This window comes from Scardinius erythrophthalmus, assembly GCF_964197995.2.
Source record: "Scardinius erythrophthalmus genome assembly, chromosome: 16".
Taxonomy (NCBI): domain Eukaryota; kingdom Metazoa; phylum Chordata; class Actinopteri; order Cypriniformes; family Leuciscidae; genus Scardinius; species Scardinius erythrophthalmus.
In genome coordinates, this window is record NC_138236.1 from 8942730 (window position 1) to 8965557 (window position 22828).

Here is a 22828-nt window from a genome sequence, read left to right on the forward strand (position 1 = left end):
GGAGACCCAGCAACATCTATTGAGGACAAAGGGATAGATATATTTACTTTAAAGTATGTACAAATCTGTCATTTTCCAAATATGAATATGATTGTTAAAATGAAAATATGTATAACATTTTTACAGTTCAACCAACCTTCAATGTAAATTCTAAATTCTTCAGATACAGTTGTTTTAAAGTTCCTCAAAGAACAAGAGTAATTCCCAGAGTCTTTAGTAGTTACTCTGCTGAAGGTGAGGATGGGGTCTGAATGTTTCATCGGTTCATCATTCTTAAACCACTGAACTTCATCTAAATTAGAGCAGTCGAGTGTGCATGTCAGACTCAAAGAGTCTCCTACTATTATGCTTCCATTGTCTCTCGATCTGGTCATTAACACCTTTAAATCTATCAGAAAACAAGAGAAATAGCCCATAATGAAATTGAGGGATTCTTTTAGAAAACAAAACAGCAACAACAAAAGCATCAAGTCATTTTTTTTCCCAGAATAAACCTTTTATATTTACCGTGTACTGAAATTTCCACTCCAGGATTACCTGTCCATCGATCATCTGGCAAATTGGTTATAAATCTGAATTTATACTTTCCAGAATGTGTTTGATTAATATTACTGATCAAAATAGAACAATCTGATGTTTTATCTCCAATGTATTGAAAGTTTCTTTGATTATTGTTGACATCACTGTCATAAACATATGGCTTATCTGTACAGAAACCAGGGTTTGATTTCATTGAACACCATAGCACTCGCTGCACTCCCTTCACTCGCTGCACTCGCTGCACTCCCTTCACTTGCTTCACTTTTGCAGATGGATATTGAAATGAACAGGCAATAGTGACATTGGATCCCCTCACAGCACAGATCGGATGAGGATAAATCACATTCCACCCATTATTACTGAGAACACCTGGAGCACAAAACACTTTATTTAATTAGAGAATTTGTTACAATGGATAGTACATATTGAGGCAATCTATTATAGATATTATCTATTGTGGAATTTTTAAGAAATAATTTACATAATGAATCAATAGTATGATACAGTAAGATCCAAAAGTCTGAGACCACATTGAAAAGTTTGGATTTTTCATTTAATCCTGGAAATAAACAAAGTTTTAGAATAAAAAAAAAAGTAAAATAAAGAGAAGTTACAGCATAAATAAGAAATATTTAATATTTTGCACTATTTGTTTCACTATAATCAAAAAAGCAAATGTGAACTCAATATACCAAATATTAAGAAATTCTGAATTTTTTTTCATTATTAATTTAGAATTAGAAAAACACAAAATAGTAACATTTTTATAAGTGGCCTCAGAGTTTTGATCTCCATTGTATGTACAATAAAAATTCAGTTCATGCAATCTAATCTCAATTATATCAGATAATTAGAGTAGGAATGAACAAGAGACAACATTTACAAAAGACATAAGAAAATCTTTTCTTACCAGGCAAGAAAAGTAGGCCAACAAACATTTGTAGCATTTCAATTCACTGTTTCTGTTATGTGGCTTACAGAAGATGTTTTTACATCACTGACAAAAGACTGAATGAAAGAAGAAGTTGCACAAACAAACAATGCATTTGCATTTCCTTCTTAATATCCTTAATACTGATGGTCCCACTTAACCCAACAACAACAACAACAAAAAAAGGCAAGCGAAAGAGGGAAAGGGAAAGCATTTTAAAACTTTTACATTTAAACATATAAAACTTTCTTTCACTCAAGTATTGTATGCTTTGGTTTTATATTTTGTATAGTAAATGCAAGTACACTGTAAACCCTAATAAGTTGATAACTTAAGTTGATAAGGCCAGCTGCATAAAATACAATTTTCCAGTTTATATTGTTGAATTTACTTATATTAAACAAGCAATAAAACATTAAAACAAGTTATTGATTCACATCAACAGCTTTATTAAGATTTGATCTCTTACATTTAATAGCTGAACTTAAATAAAATATATTGATTTAACAGCATATCAACCATATTTCATAAATAAATAAAATACAATTACACGTGTTTGAAGAGTAATCAGTAACAGTATGAGACAATAGTGACTATCAACTGAAATCTTGGAACTTTTAAAAGACTTACAACATTGGCATAACTGGAATTTTATTATGAAAAATGGCTGAATAATAAGAAATATCTTAATTTACAGTTGTTTTAACTTACAGCTTTTTCAATTGCTAACCTGTTCAAAACTCTTCACTCATTCAGCAAAGTCTATGAGGACCAAACTGTGAATCATTTTTCATTGCATTCAGACAAAATGCATTCAATGACCACATTTTCCAAAATGTCTCCCCTAAATTTATGCATTGAATAATTATCAGTGGAACTAGATCAGTAAATTGATGCATTAAGATATCAAATTATGGAATCATGTAGGCTTAGATAAAATAATAATACAAGACAAATCAAAATATCACAAAATATTCATCATGCACATTGGTCTACAACAATGCAGCTGCACATTCATTAAATTCCCTCCTTAAAAGGAATACCAAACAAAACTGTATGTCCATGTGTCAAATGCAAAAATAAATATATACAAAACAGGTTAGCATATGGACATGTGAAGACCTGCAAGCTACAGTACAGTTCTTGAGTAGCATATACTTATTTATAGCTACTATTAAAAATCATTATATTTACATTTCCCCCCCAGAATGTCTTAATTTTAATTAATTTATTAATGCAAACAAAAAAGTTTTTTTCAGTAGGTTTACAGTTCTGATGGTTTTCAGATTTTTTGTCACAATGAAATTGTTTAAATGTACCTGTTTAAAATGTTCTGTACTCTTGGATGTTTAATTTGATTGGATTGTTGGATTTTTGTGGTTTGCTATTGCTGTGATCTCATGTGAGTGACAGGTTGTCCCGCCCTTGCGCCGGTAAACACCACTGAGCTAAAGCTATTTTATACCCCATATTAGCCTATATTAGGTACCCCATATATTTTATTCATACCATTTTTTCTTCATGGGAACCGTTGCTCCCCGCAATGATTTCAGGTTTTTGTATATTGGTCCACTCCACACAATAAGCAAACTCGCTTACTCACTCAGGCCCTGTTTACACCTGGTATTAAGATGGGGTCTATAGGGGCTAGGGCTATGATCAGCTAACACATAGCTGACACATAAACTGCAATCAGATATTTTTCAAATCTGATTCAAACATAACGAGTTGGTTTGAAATGCGATTCCAATCAGATTTTTACAGATGTGTCTCACTCTGGATGCTCAAATCAGATTTCAAACTGTCTTTTGCGTCACTCTTAATGCGTCAAGGAAGTATTCATGCGTTATTAAAACTGTATGTCCAAAGATTTCGGCTGTGACTACACTATACCAGTCTCCTCTGTTGCTGAGTTTTACTTGTGCGATGGAGGAGTTCTGCACTGCGACTCAGCAGAGTGCTTATTTGGAGAGCAAGATGCACCTCCATTTTTCCTGCATCCGTTTTAAAAACTTTGTCACATACATGGGTACACCTATGTTGTTACCAAAGCAATGTGTCTGGACACACAAACCTTACTTAGTCACTTGCAATTAAAGTTTTTTTTTTTTTCCAAATTGCTTACACACAATTTCTTAAGCTATGGCTCCATTTCTTGAACCTACACACGAAATCATAAAACACACACACATAACATTGCAAAACATAAGGCATCTATTGCAAAATCAAACACTTCCTTCAAAACTATTTTAACTCTTCCAAAAATGGTGTTTTTGCGTAGTAACTCTACACACAAACATCAATGATTAGCCACATACACACCACAGATGAGCAAAATGTAAAACACTGCTATCTTGTGTCTTTTGCCTGTTCAGTGTGCATTGGCGTTACAGGAGTTTGTCACACGTATGTGCACAAATACACTATACAGTAATTTTACACAGTTATGGAACTGAACTGAATCAATACTGAACTGACTTGAGCTAAATAATGACACGATTGGCTTGTTAGAATGGCTTTGCAGCAGAATTTGAATGTGTTACTACTGTGAAGCTGCTGCAAATCAATCTATATTGTAATACATTCAAGTTTTGATTTCTAAGTGATCAATTTATGCATAAATGTTTTCAAACATGATCACTGAGTGTAGGTCATCAGTAAATGAATGTGGCATTTACAGTTTTTTCAAATTGCTTACACACAACTTCTGAAACTATAGTTAATTAGGGAGAGTATATACCATTTTCATTTTATATAGAATAACTTTTATGTCACACCATATGACAATTTTAGGCACGAATGCAACAAATTGGTGAATAAATCCAATTACAAATACAAAATCTAAAAGACCACATATATTGTGGGAAAAGCAAGAGTCAGTACAACACAACTCAATATTTTTTATGCCTAATATTTGAAGTAAAAAATAAAAACTTTTTTCAGGCTTATATGTCTCCCACCCATGTGCGTGTCTAAAAGTGGACTGGAACGCAGCACTGGGGTCCGTTCTTCGTACGTCGCTAACTCAGTTAGCTGGATTTGATTGTTGGCGATTTGGCATGATCTTGGATTGGTTCTTCGACGCTCATCCTGGACTTGCTGTCATAGCAACATGTGCGCAAACTTAAACCTGCTCGGGAGCAGGCTTATTTCATGTTAACAGGATTAGATCCCGGCTTCATAAGCGGAGCTGATACGGGAAGTCCAGCGCAGCGCGATAGTGCACTTTCTGAAATATATATTTTTTCTCGTGATTCGTGAGATTGTCGTTTTTTGTCGCTTTTATGTTTAAAAAACAGTTTTAGTTTTTTTTTGTGGCATTTCCAAGCCACTTAAAGGGACAGTTCACCCAAAAATGAAAATTCTGTCATCATTTACTCTCCCTCAAGTTGTTCCAAACCTGTATGATTTCCTTTCTTCTGCTGAACACAAAAGAAGATATTTTGAAGAAAGTCGGTAACCAAACGACTGATGGACCCCATTGACTTCCATAGTAGGAAAAAAAATACTATGGATGTCAATGGGGACCAGCAACTGTTTAATTAACAACCTTCTTTAAAATATCTTCTTTTGTGTTCAGCAGAAGAAAGGAAATCATACAGGTTTGGAACAACTTGAGGGAGAGTAAATGATGACAGAATTTTCATTTTTGGGTGAAATTTTTCATTTTTAAGACCCAATGTTGTAAAGCAGTTTTTTTTTTTTTTTTTTTAATTTTTTTTAGGCTATCATAATTTATTATGAAGATCATCATGACCATGCCGATTACAGATATGTCACTCAGGCTTCACTAACGTGATTGGTACCATAGACTATAGGCTACCATAGACTGCCATCAAGGCCTCAATGAAGGGGATTATGTGAACAGAAAGGGGACTCACAATGTAAATGTGCAGCCCACTATTGTGATTCTTAATATTCCAGATTAGTAATATTATATCAAATAAAAAAAGGCAGTTGACTAAAATCTTCCATATCACAAATGTGAAAGCAAAATGGCCAGGATCTGTGCATGACTTAAGCATTTTCAGAGATTCACATTTATGCACATTATTTGAAAGTGGTAAGAAAAGTTTCACAATTAAATATCAAGCTCACTGTATTACATACACTTATGCTGATCCTAACAGAACTGCATTTTTTCATAGGTGATTATGACATGTTCCTGCCTGCAGACAGGTGTTTTATGACCCCATTCCCTGACCCAAACCAGTTACAATGCAGCTCTAGCCAGGACAAGGGCACACAATGAAATGAACTTTGGCTAACTAAAGGGAAGATTTCAGTGTCTGAAAAGTCTGAGGGTTGCACACCTGACAGGGCCTGTGACATTGCTGCATGTGCCATATTACACAACATTGCCAAAAAAAAACCACTTTTCATTAAATGTTTAATAAAAGACAAATATGCTTAGCTCCTTGAGTTTTATTTCAATTGTTCTTTGTAAAGAAAAGCCAGTGGTCAAGTGCCTGCAACAAGAGATATTAGACACATGCCTCATGCAACATATAAAAAGGAAAAGTTGGCTATACACTGCCCACCTGTAGGCCTGTGTCTCCTCTGTCTGTGCAGACTCTTCTGTAGGCCTTTCTGTAGATGTGGAATCCTGCAACTTATATTGCAGCCATAAAGCATACAAGTATAAATGAAGTAAAGTTATTTATGCACTTGCAGGTAGGCTAGTTCCTCCATATGACAGTTATCTGAGAGGGTTTATTCACTGTCCAGTGCAATGGAAACAAATGGACATTATAAGTCTTATACTTTCTTTCCTTTGGAAAGTTAGAAAATGTCCACTTACTGCACATATTTCAGCCACCACTTTCTTGGGAACAGATACAAGTGTTATTATGTAAAAGTGCACAAAAGAGGAAAACACAATGTCATTACAATGAACTACACTCGGGAAAAATGTGATCAATAACTCATGGCAAAATATTTTTACATTAACATAAGTTTATCAGTTTTCACTTTCACAAGTCAAAGCAATTCATCATTACTCAAGATTTAACAGTTGAAATGACTATATGGCCTTAATTTAATGCAGCAGAAAATATTTTACAGTGTAGGCTACTAAGATCTTTTCTTTTCTTTTTTTCTCAGCCTTTTCCTTGGTTGCTTTTATAAACAGACAACCATTTATTTAACAGTACCTTTTATAAAAGAGACTATAATTTAACTAAAAATTACCATTATGTAGAATATTTTTGTACTTCACTTTTATTTGTTCCCATGTTCTAGCATGGTGACTGACATTACAATGCACAAAGTAATAATGCAATTATTAAAATACAAAAATATAGGCTAATAAGTGATAAAAACATCTAACATGGCCACTTCTAACGGATTTAAATTGTCTGCTACTTTTTGCCAGCCCTCTCTCCTGGCTTTTGCAGACTTTGAGGTGTTCCCTGGCATTTTGATTAAACATTAAAATTCTGAATAAACTTCGACTATTAGTTCTTGCTCTGCGGAGGAGAAAAACTGAGCGCGCTCTTTGGCCACGCTGAACAGCCAATAGCAGCGTTGCTGATCAATGTTTCTACTATCGATACATATCCCCTTTTAAACTTCGCATGAACGCGCAATTATCTCAGATAACTCAATCCAGCGATACTAATCATATCCGGAAAGTGTGTTCGAAGAACCGAGTTAGCCATATCATGATTCGCACGATGATATCATCCTGGATGTGTCATTTGATCTCGGATGTAATAAGCAACGTACGAAGAACGGGCCCCTGGTATCCTTTCAATCTGTACTTTTTTTGTCATCATGACATGAAAACACAGAACCACATTTCCCAGAGTCCCAGAGAGTCAGAATTCAGATCTCATGACGTCACTTCCCGAGGCTGCAATCGCTTCCTGTATGGATGTAAATGGGGACATGACACAGTCGTTCAGAGCTGTAAAATTCAAAATAATACTTTCGCAGGATTTTTTTCCAAGTACTTGAACGCTATAATACTATTCTACTTTAGTCGGCTCAGCGAAATCGGCGGCTGCGATGGAAGCCGTGCCGCGAATGCCGATGATTTGGCTGGATCTAAAGGAGGCTGGAGAGTTTCAGTTCAGCCCGACTGTCAAACAGGTGAGGGACCAAACAGGCCTGTTCAAATCACACACTACTGTCATTGCTCTTATACGTCGGAAATAAACAAAACAGCATATTTATGCCTGTGCCATGTTTTTCCAGCTATTGCGTGAGCTATTCTGTGTTTTCTTAAAGAAACAGTTCAACCAAAAATCTAATTTACCAAAATAAGCCTGTCATTATTTACTTCGATTTATTTATTTATTATTATTTACTTAGATGTCATTCCAAATCGTGTGTCTTTGTGTATTTTGCGAACACAAAATTATATGTTAACTTTTTATAGAATCTTCATATCGATATTTTCCATACAATGAAAGTGGGTGGGGACTGGTGCTGTCCAACACGTAATGACAAGAGAGCTTCATAGTAATGGTCAACTCTTGGGCTTTATTTCGAATCATCTGGAATCTTCCATAATATAGCTTTCTGTGTGAAACCTACACAGGCATTAAAATATTTCTTGACAACTGTGGTCACCATTCACTTTTATTTTATAAAAATAAAGAACAGACATTATACTACAAATGACTAATTTTATATTTCACTAAAAAAATGTCATGGGTTTTGAAAAACACTTGAATTTTTTTTTAATTCAAGCAAAATAGTGCATCCTAATCGGTAATTTTAACAAATCAAACATCAGAACATATTTGTTTATTTGGTCACTCAATAACCTAAACACTGCCATGTTGTCTTATGAGTTGGAATGGCATGTTTGGCAATGGATTGGCAATGAGTTGTGTTTGCATGTTTTCTGTGTATAATAATTTGTTATTATTATTACTGCAGAGAGTCCGTCCTTGACGATACATTAGAATTTTTTTTTTCTGTGTTATACTGTATTTAATGTTTATATTAATGTATTAAACTTCACAAAGAAAACATGCTTCCTTATCCTCCACCTCTTCCCAGCAGTCAGGAATTTTTATTATCTTGTGTTATGTTAGTTATCAGATCCATTCCTAACAAACTAGGTCAAAGGATGAATGGCAGGTTCAGGGTGTTAAGGGTGGTTGTTTATGTTTATGCATGGTAATTATTGATAGTGTTGCATGCAAACAAAATGACAGAACTATGATATTTTAGTGAAGCAGAGGAACTACTGTTCCAGAATTTATTGTAGGCTCCATCATAAAGCCTGATTATTTTTGTCGGTGTCTCTTTACTGTAAAATAATTTAAACTGTTTTTTTTTTTTTTTTATGTGTATTGTATTGAATGGTCTTGTTAATGGCCAAAACGATCAGAATATTTATTTGCTTGTTTCTTTCTTTCACCAGTGCATATTTCCTTTTTCTTGTATTTTTTATTTTATCCTGGAAAAAAAAAATCACAGTTTTAGTGATCACAAAAAATCACAGTTTTAGAAAGAAAAAAGTTTTTGCACTATTCAACTGAACAATTTTAAACTCCATATATTAGATTTTTTGTGGATTTTATTGAATGGCCAATAGATTTTTTGCTTTCTTTTGTTTACCAGTGCAATGTTTCACCATTACCAGTCTTTATCTGCTGAGCTGTAACTCTGTAACAAACTTCTTTTTCCCTTTTCTCAGTTCATACTGAAGAACTATGGGGAAAATCCTGACAATTATAATGAGCAGTTGAAGAAACTGGAGCAACTCAGACAGGTGAGTCTTACAGTGCATTCAAGGTATACTTTTAATCATTATTGGCGCTTTTCCACTACACAGTACCAACTCGCCTCGCCTCGACTCTGTTTGGTTTTCCACTGTGTAAAAGTTGTACCTGTACCTGCTTCCAGTACTACTTCCGGTACTTTTTTTCGTACCACCTCTCCGGCGAGGTTCTAAGCGAGCTGAGGCGATACTAAAATGTGACGTGAAAACACGGCAGACTGCTGATTGGTCAGAGAGAATCGTCACTATTCACTGCGTCATCATTGCACGTGCCAGACGGAGTATCCTGAATAAAAAACAGCAAAAACAAAAACAGCATACACTCGATTTCCTCCATTGTCCTGTGTGTGTGGGTAGCGGGTGTGTCTCGCGTAAAAGATTAAGTCACGGCAGTTTCCTGCGGCGTCGCTATAATGACCAGGTACTATTGTGGAGGTACTATCTGCAATGGAAAACGGAGCGAAAAGCGAGCCGAGCCGAGTCGAGTCGAGTTGGTACTGGTAATGGAAAAGCGCCATATGCGTCTTTCCTGAAAATCCGTCTTGGCTTTGCTAGCACCATGCTCAACTAGTTCAGCAACAGGTATACGTGAAGTCTATGGTCATACCTTTTCTACATTCTCTGCATTTTCTTGTCTGTCTAGAGTGCTGTGAATGTCACACGTGACTTTGAGGGCTGCAGTACCTTAAGGAAGTACTTCGGGCAGCTGCATTATATTCAGAGTCGTGTGCCTCTGGGATTTGGGCAGGAAGCTGCTGTCCCTATCTCCTGGTGAGGGCTCCAAACCAGCCATCTTACTTGTGTGCTTACCTTTCGGCTTCCCCTTACACTTTTTTGTTTAATATATAGGACGGAGATATTTTCTGGAAAGACAGTGACCCATGAGGACATCTGCTACGAGCAGGCCTGCATCCTTTATAATTTGGGTGAGTAGTACTAGACTGATACGCATTATTCCTCTGGTCAATGACTGCATTGTCTGCGATAAATAGCGAGTGTGTCGTTGAGAAGAGGGTATTGTTCAAGATCAGGCCTGTTTCCTGATTCAAGTCATGTTTCCCATGCTGCAGGAGCACTCCATTCAATGTTGGGAGCCATGGACAACAGGGTGTCTGAAGAGGTGAGCTGAACCATCCAGGAATCATCTAAATGTCATGTGATTTTAATGCAGTGTACGCGCCATATAGGAATTGCTGGTTCAACTCTGAAATATTCACATCGTCAGGCTGAGAGATTATTTATTTCTATTTCTATTTTAATTTAGAGAAAATTCTAACTTTGGTGTGTTGTTAAAATTGCGATGTAACGGAAGTAGCGACGGATATTTACTTCCGAATTGTGACGTACATCCGAATGAGACAGATTATTGAAAAAAAAAAAAAATTTGTATGGGTGATTGTTTCTATTCACCGATTGTTGATTGGATAGAGGCAGATTGGAATGCGAGCTTGCAGTTGATTGCTAGAAAGGGGTCGGGTTTAAGCGACTTAAATGAGAGTGTTCGACTTCATGCTTCGTAGACCGATCAGCGTCTGACTTGCCGGTTACAAATTTTGTCTGACTTCAGACAGCGTCGATGCCAGATTCTTCAGAGTGACTGGACAAGCTCTGATGACGACACAGCTGTTCCATGATTGGCCGGATTCACTGATGACAACAATGACGTGTGTTTCGTGTTTATTCTGACACCTTCAGTTCCGCTAATGCTCACAAATCCATGTTTTTATAACAGTAAAAGCTCTTTTCATGTTACCATAATGTTTTATCAAAATAAAACTGCTAAAAAATATATATACCCACTTTATTGGTAATTAAATAGTGTAGGCTAATGTTGAACTTTATTCTTGTACAGATGGTGCTGTATTAAGCAGTACATTAGATTTCTGTTTTTTCATGAAAACGTCTGAAATATCTATGTATTTGACAAATATTGCATCTAATCCACTTTGTCTGTGATAAAGTTTGCAAACACTGCTCAAGCGTCACTATGGGAAGCAGAAAGTGTCTGACTTGACGGCTCCGTTTTCAATTCCGCCCTCGACTGCAAGCGGCAACTCTCGCCGATTGGTTTGTTCAGTTCGGGGACAAATAAACCGTCTGCGCAGTGCAGCATGAAGTCAAAAACATCTAAAGTTTTAGAAGTTTGGCAAATTTTGATTGAACATTTTGAGGTAAAACATTTTTTGTTAAAAATGAAACCTATGCATGGATGAAATGTTCTCAATAAGATCAGTAAGATGCATTTAGAAAATAGTGTGAATTTCCATTTCATGCGGACTTTAAGACATTATTAGTAGTAAAATTATAACATACAAAGCTAATGAACAGAACAAAGCTAATGAACCACTACGAATTCAGAACAGATTTTCATAGTGGTACATTAGCTACATTAGCAGCCATTTCAGTTTTTTTACCTGACACACAGAAAGTGCTTTAGAGTTTTTGAGCAATATAAATCTGACAGTCATCGAACAGATTGTGGACGGTCTGTGGGTGTGCTGTGCGAGGTTGTGACTAAGTAGGAAAAGTCTAAGATTTCACCTAAATTCTTTTTTACTGGTCTGGAACTCACAATTAATTACAGCAATTTACAGTAAAAGTAGTTTTTTTTCTAGGGTCCTAACTCTCACTCTTCCCCTCACTGTTAGGGAATGAAAGTATCTTGCACACACTTTCAGTGCTCAGCTGGAGCGTTTACCTACCTGCGCGATCACTTCAGTCACAACTTCAGTGTGGACATGAGTCACCAGATCCTTAATCTCAACATCAACCTCATGCTGGTATGATCATGTGTTAGTTTCACTCAACTGCTTTCATATATATATATGTATGTATGTATGTATGTATGTATGTGTTATATATATATATATATATCTTTTTCATTTGCCATTTTGTAGATTAGGACTAAAGTACCAATTGCTCTTTTCAGGGTCAGGCCCAGGAGTGCCTGTTGGAAAAATCTATGTTGGACAACCGGAAGAGCTTCCTTGTTGCACGGATAAGTGCCCAGGTACCTTTTTTTACAGTTTGTTACTAGCTGCAGTATGAATCGAACATCTGATTGGACATAAAATCTTTTTGTCTTCAGGTGGTAGACTATTACAAAGAGGCGTGCAGAGCTCTGGAGAACTCAGAAACGGTTTCAATGTTAGGAAAGATACAGAAAGACTGGAAGAAATTAGTGCAAATGAAGATTTACTACTTTGCTGCAGTTGCTCATGTGAGTCTTCTATTCAAAGCAGGATGGTCACGTTAATTTTATTTTTCTACATGTTTCTAAGTAAGTCGCCCTAAATCCTCTTGTCTCTCAACAGTTGCACATGGGGAAACAGGCCGAAGAGCAGCAGAAGTATGGAGAGAGGGTACAACTTTTTTCTGTCTTCAATTTCAGTTGGTGCTATCTGTGCTATTTTGCCATGGAGAACTAGTTTTAATCTCATCCTAGTCTATTGTCATTTATAGATGGTTTTATTTAAGAAGAACAGTCTAACTAATGTTCCTGGTTGTTTACTTCCATTTCTAGATGAAACCATAGACCAGGGATGGGCAAACTCGGTCCTGGAGGGCCACTGTCCTGCAGAGTTTAGCTCCAACACTGATAAAACTCCCTTAGCCTTCTAGTAATCCTGAAGACATTGATTAGCTGGTTCAGGTGTGTTTGTTTAGGGTTGGAGCTAAACTCTGCAGGGCAGGACCGAAGTTGCCCATCCCTGATATAGAAACTAATCAGAGGAAGAGCATGGTTTTGAAATAAACCTAGAAAGAACCAGCTGTTTTGTAAATCTTTTTACTCTAATACTTAATTTAATTTTTCAACAGGTTGCTTACCTTCAAAGCTCACTAGACAAACTCAGCGAAGCAATTAAGATGGCTAAGGGTCAGCCAGACAGTGTACAGGAAGCCCTTAAATTTACCATGGATGTCATTGGGGGAAAGTAAGCATATATTATTATTAACAGCTTACCAAAAACATCATTCATTCTTTATAAAAGTCACAGGAAACACATTTGTGTCACTTCTCATTTTAGATTTAATTCTGCCAAAAAAGACAATGACTTCATTTACCATGAATCTGTGCCATCTCTGGAGACATTGACCTCAGTGAAAGGTATTTTGGCTAACATATGTTGTTGTACTCTTTGGTGATGTCATTCATTAGTTATATGGCATGACTAGAATAAGTGCTTATTTCCATGAAAAAAAGTATCAGTAAAGGTGGGGTCACATTTACTGTTGCTCGGCGAAATTTCACAAGCAAAATCCAGTTATTCCAATAGAAATCCGTGTGATCAGGAGTTTCATGTGAACGCAAAAGAGTTCCCTATGCAAGTGTCACTCATTTTCAAGTTGGTCATGTGAATTCACGCCATTGACCAATAGAAAGCTGCTTGTTTTGAAAGTGACTTCTGTGTGAGCTGTGCTTCATACATCTCTACTCTATTGAAAATAGACAATGCCGGAAAATAGACCGGAAAATGCTGTCCTAAGGATTAATACTCTCCTGCCTTCATCACAGGTGCCCCATTGGTGAAAGCTTTGCCTGTAAACCCAACAGATCCTAGTGTCACTGGCCCAGACATTTTTGCAAAGCTGGTGCCAATGGCTGCCCACGAGGCCTCCTCTCTTTACAGGTTTGGTTCAAGTCCTAACTATTATTTCACTATATATATATATATATATATCACATATATACAAAATACCAAAATAAAACCCTTCAAGATGTAAAACTTTAAGTATATCTTACCTCATTCTACAGTTTTTTTCATTCCCCTGTGCTATATTTGATGGGAATCAAGTATGGGACCAAAAAAAAAAACCTCTTCCTTTTTTCTGTCAAATTTACAGTGAAGAGAAGGCCAAGCTGCTACGGGATGTTATGGCAAAAATAGATGGCAAGAGTGAGACATTAGAGTGAGTGCAAACAGCTTTTATATTGTATATGAAACACATAGACAGTATGCATCTAAATGTCTAAATGTTATATTTCTATAGGCAATTCATGGACTCTCTCGGTCTAGACCCAGAGTCAGTGGACAATATGGAGATGTATAATACCCTTCCCTCTGTGCTGATGGAAAAATGTGCTGCGTTGAGTGTGAGACCAGACACTGTAAAAAATCTCATCCAATCAATGCAGGGTTAGTGATGTTTTTATGAAGTCCCCCCATGTTATTTTATTTTGCACCGGTATTTAAAGCTAATTAATTTAGCTTTGATTATTCAAACTAGTTGTGCCTCTCAGTTAAAGCTATTAAGCAGCTCTTAAAAATATACAGTTAAGCATCATCTAAATTCTTCCTCCATCCTCAGTCCTCTCAGGTGTGTTCACTGATGTGGAAGCCTCTCTGCGGGAGATTCGAGATGTGTTGGATGAGGATGAGGCAGAGGAGAGAAGACTAGAAGAGGCTGCTGGGAAGCAGGCTATACCAGATCGGCCCTCAACCCTGGCAGAGCTGCGGAGGGACTTGGAAAAGTATTTGGAAGCTCACGAGAAAGCCAGCTTCACCAATACAGAACTTCATCGGGCCATGAATCTGCACATCAGCAATCTGAGACTCCTCGGTGGACCACTAGACACTCTTAGAGAGGCATTGCCGAGACCTCAACTTAGTGAGGGTGGGTGTTTTGTTACGAAATAATTAAAAAAAACATCATGTTATGTATGTTTATGAGAATTAAAATTTTTTGAGATTTTCAGATGAGGTGGCAGGTCTCCAGACTATGAAGAGAATTCTGAGTAAAGTGCAAGAAATGCGGGACCAACGAAGCTCATTGGAGAAGCAGCTTAGAGACCTTATTCAGCAGGACGACATCACTACTGCTCTGGTCACAACTGAACGTGCTGACATGAAGGTATGGGCTTTACATGACTGTGGCAATTATTTTTAGAGGGTTTTTATTAGAAATCTGTCACTGCATTGTAGTTTTATCTTTGCTCACTTACTTTTCCCTTATAGAAACTGTTTGAGGAGCAGCTTAAGAAGTATGAGCAGGTGAAAGTATACATTGATCAGAACCTGGCAGCTCAAGAGAATATCCTGAAGGCACTGACAGAGGCTAATGTACAGTATGCCACTGTGCGCAAGGGCCTGACAGAAACCGAACACAAGTATGACTTAAGGGATAACATTTAAATGTGAAACATGTAAAACATTTAAACATGCAAAAACTTTATCAAGTGTAGCATCATCAGAGTATATAATTGGTGTCTATTTACTTTTTAGATGGAACAGCACTGTACAGATGCTTGTGGCCTCCTATGAGGCCTATGAAGACCTAATGAAGAAATCTCAGGAGGGCAAAGAATTCTATGAGGATCTGGAAACAAAGTCCTCTCGCTTATTGGAGAGAGCCAAGACTGTCTGCAAGGCTCGAAAGGAGGAGAGACAAACCATTATGGAAAGGTAACTAGGAGTTTGTTCACCAATCTATTAACATATATATTTCTTTGCATAGAAAAAAAAACAGTTTGTCAAACATTTTTAATAGAAAGTTTGATGTATTACCTCCAATTAATTTGATTCTGCTTAATGTGTGACAGAGAGCTAAAGAAAAAGGCTCCCCAAAGACCCACTGCCCCAAAGCCTCCCCCGAAGAAAGGCCAAAATGTAGATCCTGCCAACTCTGAAGACCCTGAACTGGCAGAGCTGAGTGCAGCTATCCTAGCCCTTGGTGGAGATCTCCCAGAAGAGTTGCGCAGCCTTCCTCCTGAACTCTCGATTCCACCATCTGGTCATCCTGCAACACATTCCGGGGCCGCTGCTAGCTCAATTCTGCGCTGGCCTGGAGCTAGCTCAGCATTACTCTTTGCGCAACCCCGATTTCCACCAAATTTACCGCCTCCTGAAGTTCTTGCTCAAATCTCACGTTTTCCACCAGCTCAGAGTTTCACACAGCAACAGTTCCCACAGATGCCCAACCCTCAGGTCCTTCCACCACCACCTGTGTCTGGGTACTGCCCTCCATCTTCTCAGAACCAACCTAGCCCACAGATTACTCCAGTCCGACCTTCCACCACTACAGTGGATAGTGTACAGACACCTATTCCTAGTTACAGTCCTGCATCTGCCCAGGCAGTTATGCCTCCTCCTGGCCAACACCAACCGGTGTCATCAGTGTATGCAGCTCCACCTCAGATGGCACCCCATGTCCAGTACATGCAACAACCTGGTGTTCCCATGGGTCATCCTCCACAAGCAATGCCAGCCCGTCATCCACAGTCTCAAACTCAGCCCCAGCAGGTATTTGGACAACAAGGTGGTCAAAGCCAACCACAATCATTTTACCCATCTGTACCAACTCAACAAATTCCAAGACATTCAACTAGGCCACAGCACACTCAGCCTCAGTTCCCACAGTACATAGCCCAAATAAGACAACCAGGACCACCAAACTTTCAGCAACCTCAAATCCAAGGACAGTTTGGAGCTCCAGCTACCCATGTGCAGCCCCATCAGGGTTACTCTCCTGTCTCATTTGCTCCGAATTCCCAGCCTCCTCAAGTTAACACTGTCACCCCGGGCCAGATGTCACATCCAGGCATACATCCACAGATGCAACAATCCACCCAACCAATGCCTCCTATGTCAATGCCACACTTAGCTCATGTTAATCAGCAAATGCCTCCGTCCTCCCTGCCAATGCCACACTTAACACATGTCAATCAACAGATTCCCCCTGCTTCCCAGACCCAAACACCTCCCATCATCAATCAGTTGCCCCATGCTCCTCACCCTCAGATACACCCATCCTCTCATCATTTAGGCCCTGCACCCCATATGCAGATACCTCCTCCCCAGCAACCACAAATGCTTGCGCCATCCACTCACATGTCTCCTCCATCTCACCCACAAATGCCTGCAGTCTCCCAACCACTATCTCACTGCCCCCAGTCCCAGATAATCCCTACTCATCAATCCAACCAACAGCCAGCATACCCAGCAGTCCCTCTGAGGGCTACTGTTCCTGTTCAACCTCAGGTACCCCATAGCCCACACTCATCACATGTACAAATGCACCCCAGCACTCCTTTACAACATCAAAACCACCCTCATCCTCAAATCCTTCCCCAGTCCTGTCCTCCAGCACTCCCTCACAATATCTACAAACCTCAGCCAACCATTCCTTCTAGCTCTGCACCTTTGAGTTTTCAAGGAGGTATTCCTATGGTTTCCAACCAGACCGTGGCCTCTCTGCAACCTCAATCCCAGCCACCTACTTCACAGCCTTTAGCCCCACAACAGCTACCTCCAGGAGGCCCAATATCTTATTCTGGTCCACAAGGTGGAAACGTTCCTCCTGGACCAATGCAGCATCCTGTAGCTGCTGCTCCCCCTGGGCCTCAAATCATGATACCTCCATCCTCAGGAGCACCACAGTCTCATGTGCTACCTTCTCCTGCCCCGTCACCTTCTCCCTCTCCTGGTCCTCCATCCCTTGGTATGGTCACCCAGCGACCATCTCCTGCTCTTACCCCAGTTGGAGGAGCAGCATTGCCGCAGTCCTCAGTTCAGGCTCCAACTCCCACTGGTCCCATAGCTCCACCTGACTCCACTTTGTTTCAGCGACAGAACTCTAGAACGGATGACTTGCTTTCCTCAAGCCCTGAGAGCCAGCATGGAGGCACCAAGGACACCGCCAATGTCTTACTACCCACCAAAGCTGACCCTCAGGAGGAACATTACAGAAAGAAAGCAGAGGGTGTGAGACTCATTCAGGGAGACCCTTACCAAGCACCAGAGAGGGTCTCAAAACTCAGTGCACAGCTAGAACGGTTTCGATCAAGAGTTCAATCCTTAGAGCTCCCAACAGGGAAGAGAGGTCTGTCAGAACTTGATATTCAATGGAAAGAACTGCAGGAGCAACAGGAGAAGGATACTCGCCAGCTCTCTATTGCCATTGCTCGTTGCTATACCATGAAGAACCGCCATCAAGATGTGATGCCTTATGACTGCAATCGTGTTGTCTTGAGCTCTGGTAAAGATGATTACGTCAATGCCAGTTTCATTGAGGACCTATCTGCATACTGCCCCCGGCTCATTGCAACACAGGCTCCCCTCACTGGCACCGCAGCCGACTTCTGGCTCATGGTCTATGAGCAGAAGGTTTCTGTCATTGTCATGCTAGTGTCTGAGCAAGAACTGGAGAAGGTAAATATGCTTTAGCAAGGGTCCTCCTGATGATTTCTAGAATATTAGTTGCTGTTGATATTTATAAAGTTTTGCAATGTGTTTTTATTCCCAGCAAAAGGTGTTGCGTTACTTTCCATCAGAGAGAGGCCAACAACTTGCTCAGGGTCCAATCACCCTTACCATGACCACCCAGAAGAGCACTCCAACTCATATAGAGCGCATGATAGGACTACAGTATCGGGACCAGAGTCTGAGACGCACTGTTGCACACCTCCAGTTTACTTCATGGCCTGAACTGTGAGGACTTATTCTCCATACATATTCAGAGTCAGTGCTGCCTCTTGAAACACTTGTCACTCATGTTTTTTGGTTTATTTTTTTCTGGAAAGGGGCCTTCCAGAGAGTAAAAGCAACCTCATCTGTTTCATTCAAGAAGTCCATGGACATTACCTGCTTCAGCGCCCACTACACACTCCAGTTGTGGTGCATTGCAGGTACTATATTTCAACATACCTCATAGGCATTATTAATGACATTGAACAAATAGACAAAGCTAAGCATAAGTAGGAAAGTATAAGAATTTTGTTTCTTGTAGCTCTGGTGTTGGCCGTACTGGCGCCTTCTGTCTGCTTTATGCAGCACTGCAAGAAATTGAGGCTGGCAATGGTATACCCGACTTGATCCAACTGGTGAGGAAGATGAGGCAGCAGAGGAAGAACATGCTTCAAGAAAAGGTAATTGCTCACTTACTGTGAGATTTGACATTTTGCATTTCAGTGTTCAATCGATTGAATGTAATGGTACTTTTGTTAAATAATCTCAACAGCTTCACCTCAAATTTTGCTACGAGGCTGTTCTTAAACATACAGAGCAGGTTCTGCAACGCCATGGCATCATAATGTCCCCTTGCACTAGGACCCCAAACAACATTGCCTTGAAGGTAACCTCTTATTTACTCGCTTATCTGTTTAAAAAAAAAACATCTGTGTGACTGTTGATCTAATGTTGTGTGTCTTTCTAGTCATACTCACGACAGGAATCTCAAGACATTGTTCTGGGAGGAGACATGCCTATTAGCTCCATACAGGCCACCGTAGCCAAACTAAGCATTCGACCTCCCAGTATTGACCATGAACAAGAGCCCAGCCAAGACCAGATTCCCTTTGCCTCTGAAGCGGCAAGCATAAGGGAACCAGATCCTTCAAATATGCCACTTCAGCCTTCTCAGGACCCTCTTTATTATGAAGCGATGCCTGATTCCATCAGTCCCCCCCTCTCTTGCACTTCTTCTCCAGGCAAGACGCAGTCACCTTCGCCTCCTGGCGGCCACGGGAATGGGTTCACTGGGTCCACTCCTGTCTCCCCTGTCTCAAATCATCACCCTTCCACTGAAGCTGCGCCTCATGCTCCCTCGCCACCCACCTCCTCATCTTTAGACCTGCTGGCTTCTCTCACACCTGAAGCCTTCACGCTGGACAGTGCCCATCGAGGAAAACAGAGGATTAACAAACAAAGCTTCCTTCACCCACAAGAAGGCAAAGGCCTGCAGGGACCTCCAGAGGGCGATGATCCACTCAGTAGTTTGGATCCTCTCTGGACACTCAACAAAAGCTGAAGCAAACAACAGAACTCTTTTATCTTCTCCACCACTGGCAGTCCTCTTATGAACTGTTTCTGACCCCATGTAACACCTTGTCCATGTTCATGCCTCTTGAACCTCATCACTGTCTGTTTGCTTGTGTCCTTATAAGTCTTTTCAGTTGGCAGTTTTCCAGCACTGATTCTGGTGTTTCAGGTTACATTCCATAAATCCAGTCTTGTCTCCTAGCATGCACTCCTAATGCCATGGTGTTTGTGATTGCCTGTAAGGTGCCTGAGTTTTGGTTCTTCACAAAAAATGTAAACACTGAGAATGGAAATAGTGTGATAGAAACTGACATCCAAGCTACTATTGTCATTATCAAAAAACATATTAACAGTCTCATTGAGCGACTATCTGCTCGCCCTTTGTACACATGCTGCTTGCGCTGTGGGTTGTATATTATTAGTCACTGCACCTGTCTTTGAGCTACAGTGATCTGCAACTTATATGTAGGGACAAATCGAAGATACTACTTGATATGACTTGATGTACTCGTTATATTTAAAACACTTACATTTCTGAATCGCCTCAGAAATCATAGCATTTTTATGAGTTGATTCTAACTTGTCATTCTTTGAACTGTGTAAATAAATCTTAACAAATGTCAGTACCCTTTTGTGTCTTTTGATTATTGCTTTAAAAAAAAGAGAAAAGGGTTCAAGGTTTTGTTAGCATGGTCTCATTTGCCTCTGATGGTAGATGCCGTAACTACATCTGGCTGCAAAGAGCATCTTTCTCCATTGAAGGCTATTCAAAAAAGCCTTAATTATTTGATAGTTTTAGTCCTTTTTGGAAGGCACTTACAAGCATTACATTTACATATTTTTCCCTGTCTGCTGCACCATGTACCCCTTTGAATTCAAGTTAAAATCTAAAAATTATTTAGGCAGAAATCACATACATTTGTTCTTCTTACTCTCATGTTGTAATTCATATGATTTCTTTATTTCAATGACAATGGATGGTGTTCACTATCAGGTTCAGTAGCAGTTTTGCTTAGTTTAAAATTGTAAAAACCAATACCACTAAGCCAACTCATCTTACACCTATGAGAGCTAAATTGTTGCGTTTAAACCAAGTGCATTACTGTCAATTAACTAGACCTTTCCAAAAAATTTGAATGTCATGGAAAAGTTTATTTCTTTCCATAATTCCATTCAAAACGTTAAACTTCCATAGATTATAGATTCAGGGCCCACAACTTAATCAATTTCAAGTATTTAGTTGTTTATTTGTACATAATTTGGGCTTCCTGCTCATAAAACCCACGAAAACAGGATTTAAAAAAATTTGAATATTACATGAAATCACACAGTAATTACACAGTGATACCATGGTCATTGAACCAGGTTTTGGTTCTTTTGGCAGTGTGGGCAGGTGCAAATCCTGCTGGAAAATGAAGTCAGCATCTCCATAAAGCTTGTCTGCTGAAGGAAGCATGAAGTGCTCTGAAAATGTTCTGGTAGACGGCTGCGTTGAGTGGACAGCATAGTGGACCAACACTAGCCGATGACATGGCTCCCCAAACCAACACAGACTGTGGAAACTTCACACTGGACTTCAAGCATCTTGGATTGTGTGCCTCTCCATTCTTCCCCCAGACTCTGGGACCTTGGTTTCCAAATGAGATGCAAAATTTGCTCTCATCAGAAAAGAGGACTTTGGTCCACTGTGCTTTATTAAATCCAGAGTCAACGCAGCCGTCTACCAGGACATTTTCAGAGCACTTCATGTTTCTTTCATTTTCCAGCAGGATTTGCACCTGCCCACACTGCCAAAATAACCAAAACCTGTTTCAATGACCATGGTATCACTGTGTAATTACTGTGGGATTTCATGTAATATTAAAATTTTTTGAAATCCTGTTTTCGTGGGTTTTATGAGCTGGAAGCCCAAATTATGTACAAATAAACAACTAAATACTTGAAATTGTTTAAGTTGTGGGCCCTGAATCTATAATCTATGGAAATTTAACATTTTGAATTAAATTATGGAAATAAATAAACTTTTCCATGATATTCTAATTTTTTGGAAAGGGTCTGTATGTGGTAATTACAGCAAGCTACTAATGCTGTTAAAGGAACACTCCACCGTTTTTTTAAATAGGGCTTGTTCACCTTCTTTCCTACATTTAGATAGGTGGGCAAATGCATTTTTGTCTCAGTGCATGCATGGTTTTAGTTTGACAGGGTCGGCGCTAGCTTAGCTTAGCATAATGAATGGGATCCTTTGTTGCCAGCTAGCATGTCCTAAGTAAAAGTGATATAAAAAATAAATAAAAACCACCTAATTACTTCTTGTGGCCTGCATATTCACAACAAGTACAAATAGCGATGCAGATTAACACTAGGCGATTTCCTATGCAGATATTGACTTGGAACTATATTAGGGGGAAGCACAGGCAAAGCACTGCTACTTGGGCGCAGAGATATCACGCCCAATTAGCAGTGCTTCGCCTGTGCTTCCCCCTAATATAGTCCTTAATATATGTCAATATCTGCATAGGAAATCGCCTAGTGTTAATATGCATCGCTATTTGTATTTTTATTTTATTTTTTATATCACTTTTACTCAGGACATGCTAGCTAGCAACAAAGGATTCCATTCATTATGCTAAGCTAAGCTAGCGCCGACCCTGTCAAACTAAAACAATGCATGCACTGAGACAAAAATACATTTGCCCACCTATCTAAATGTAGGAAAGAAGATGAATAAGCCCTATTTCAAAAAACGGTGGTGTGTTCCTTTAATAAGAGATTGTTGCATTTTACCCATAATAATAATAATAATAATAATAATAATAATAATAATAATAATAATTCTTTAATACCAGAAGTTATAAACAA

General features: G+C 39.1%; 1 protein-coding gene across 1 annotated transcript; it reads left to right on the top strand.

Moving 5' to 3' along the window:
• The first annotated feature begins 7336 nt into the window (after positions 1-7336).
• ptpn23a (protein tyrosine phosphatase, non-receptor type 23, a) lies at positions 7337-20591 on the top strand. Its single transcript, XM_081388484.1, has 24 exons — positions 7337-7564; positions 9126-9200; positions 9853-9980; positions 10059-10135; positions 10280-10329; positions 11858-11989; positions 12139-12219; positions 12298-12429; positions 12524-12571; positions 13029-13144; positions 13238-13317; positions 13726-13840; positions 14055-14120; positions 14202-14347; positions 14520-14825; positions 14908-15062; positions 15167-15318; positions 15434-15613; positions 15751-18358; positions 18453-18637; positions 18730-18834; positions 18936-19074; positions 19167-19280; positions 19362-20591. Exons 1-24 carry the CDS (start codon positions 7481-7483, stop codon positions 19953-19955), a joined length of 5868 nt encoding a protein of 1955 aa, XP_081244610.1. The 5' UTR covers positions 7337-7480; the 3' UTR covers positions 19956-20591.
• Positions 20592-22828: the final 2237 nt, after the last annotated feature.

Bases quoted from the DNA above. Each gene is read 5' to 3' on its own strand.
- ptpn23a (XM_081388484.1), top strand. From the start codon at position 7,481: ATGGAAGCCGTGCCGCGAATGCCGATGATTTGGCTGGATCTAAAGGAG. The intron at 10,136-10,279 runs GTGAGTAGTACT...CCCATGCTGCAG, and splicing joins CTGCATCCTTTATAATTTGG to GAGCACTCCATTCAATGTTG. The intron at 12,430-12,523 runs GTGAGTCTTCTA...GTCTCTCAACAG, and splicing joins ACTTTGCTGCAGTTGCTCAT to TTGCACATGGGGAAACAGGC.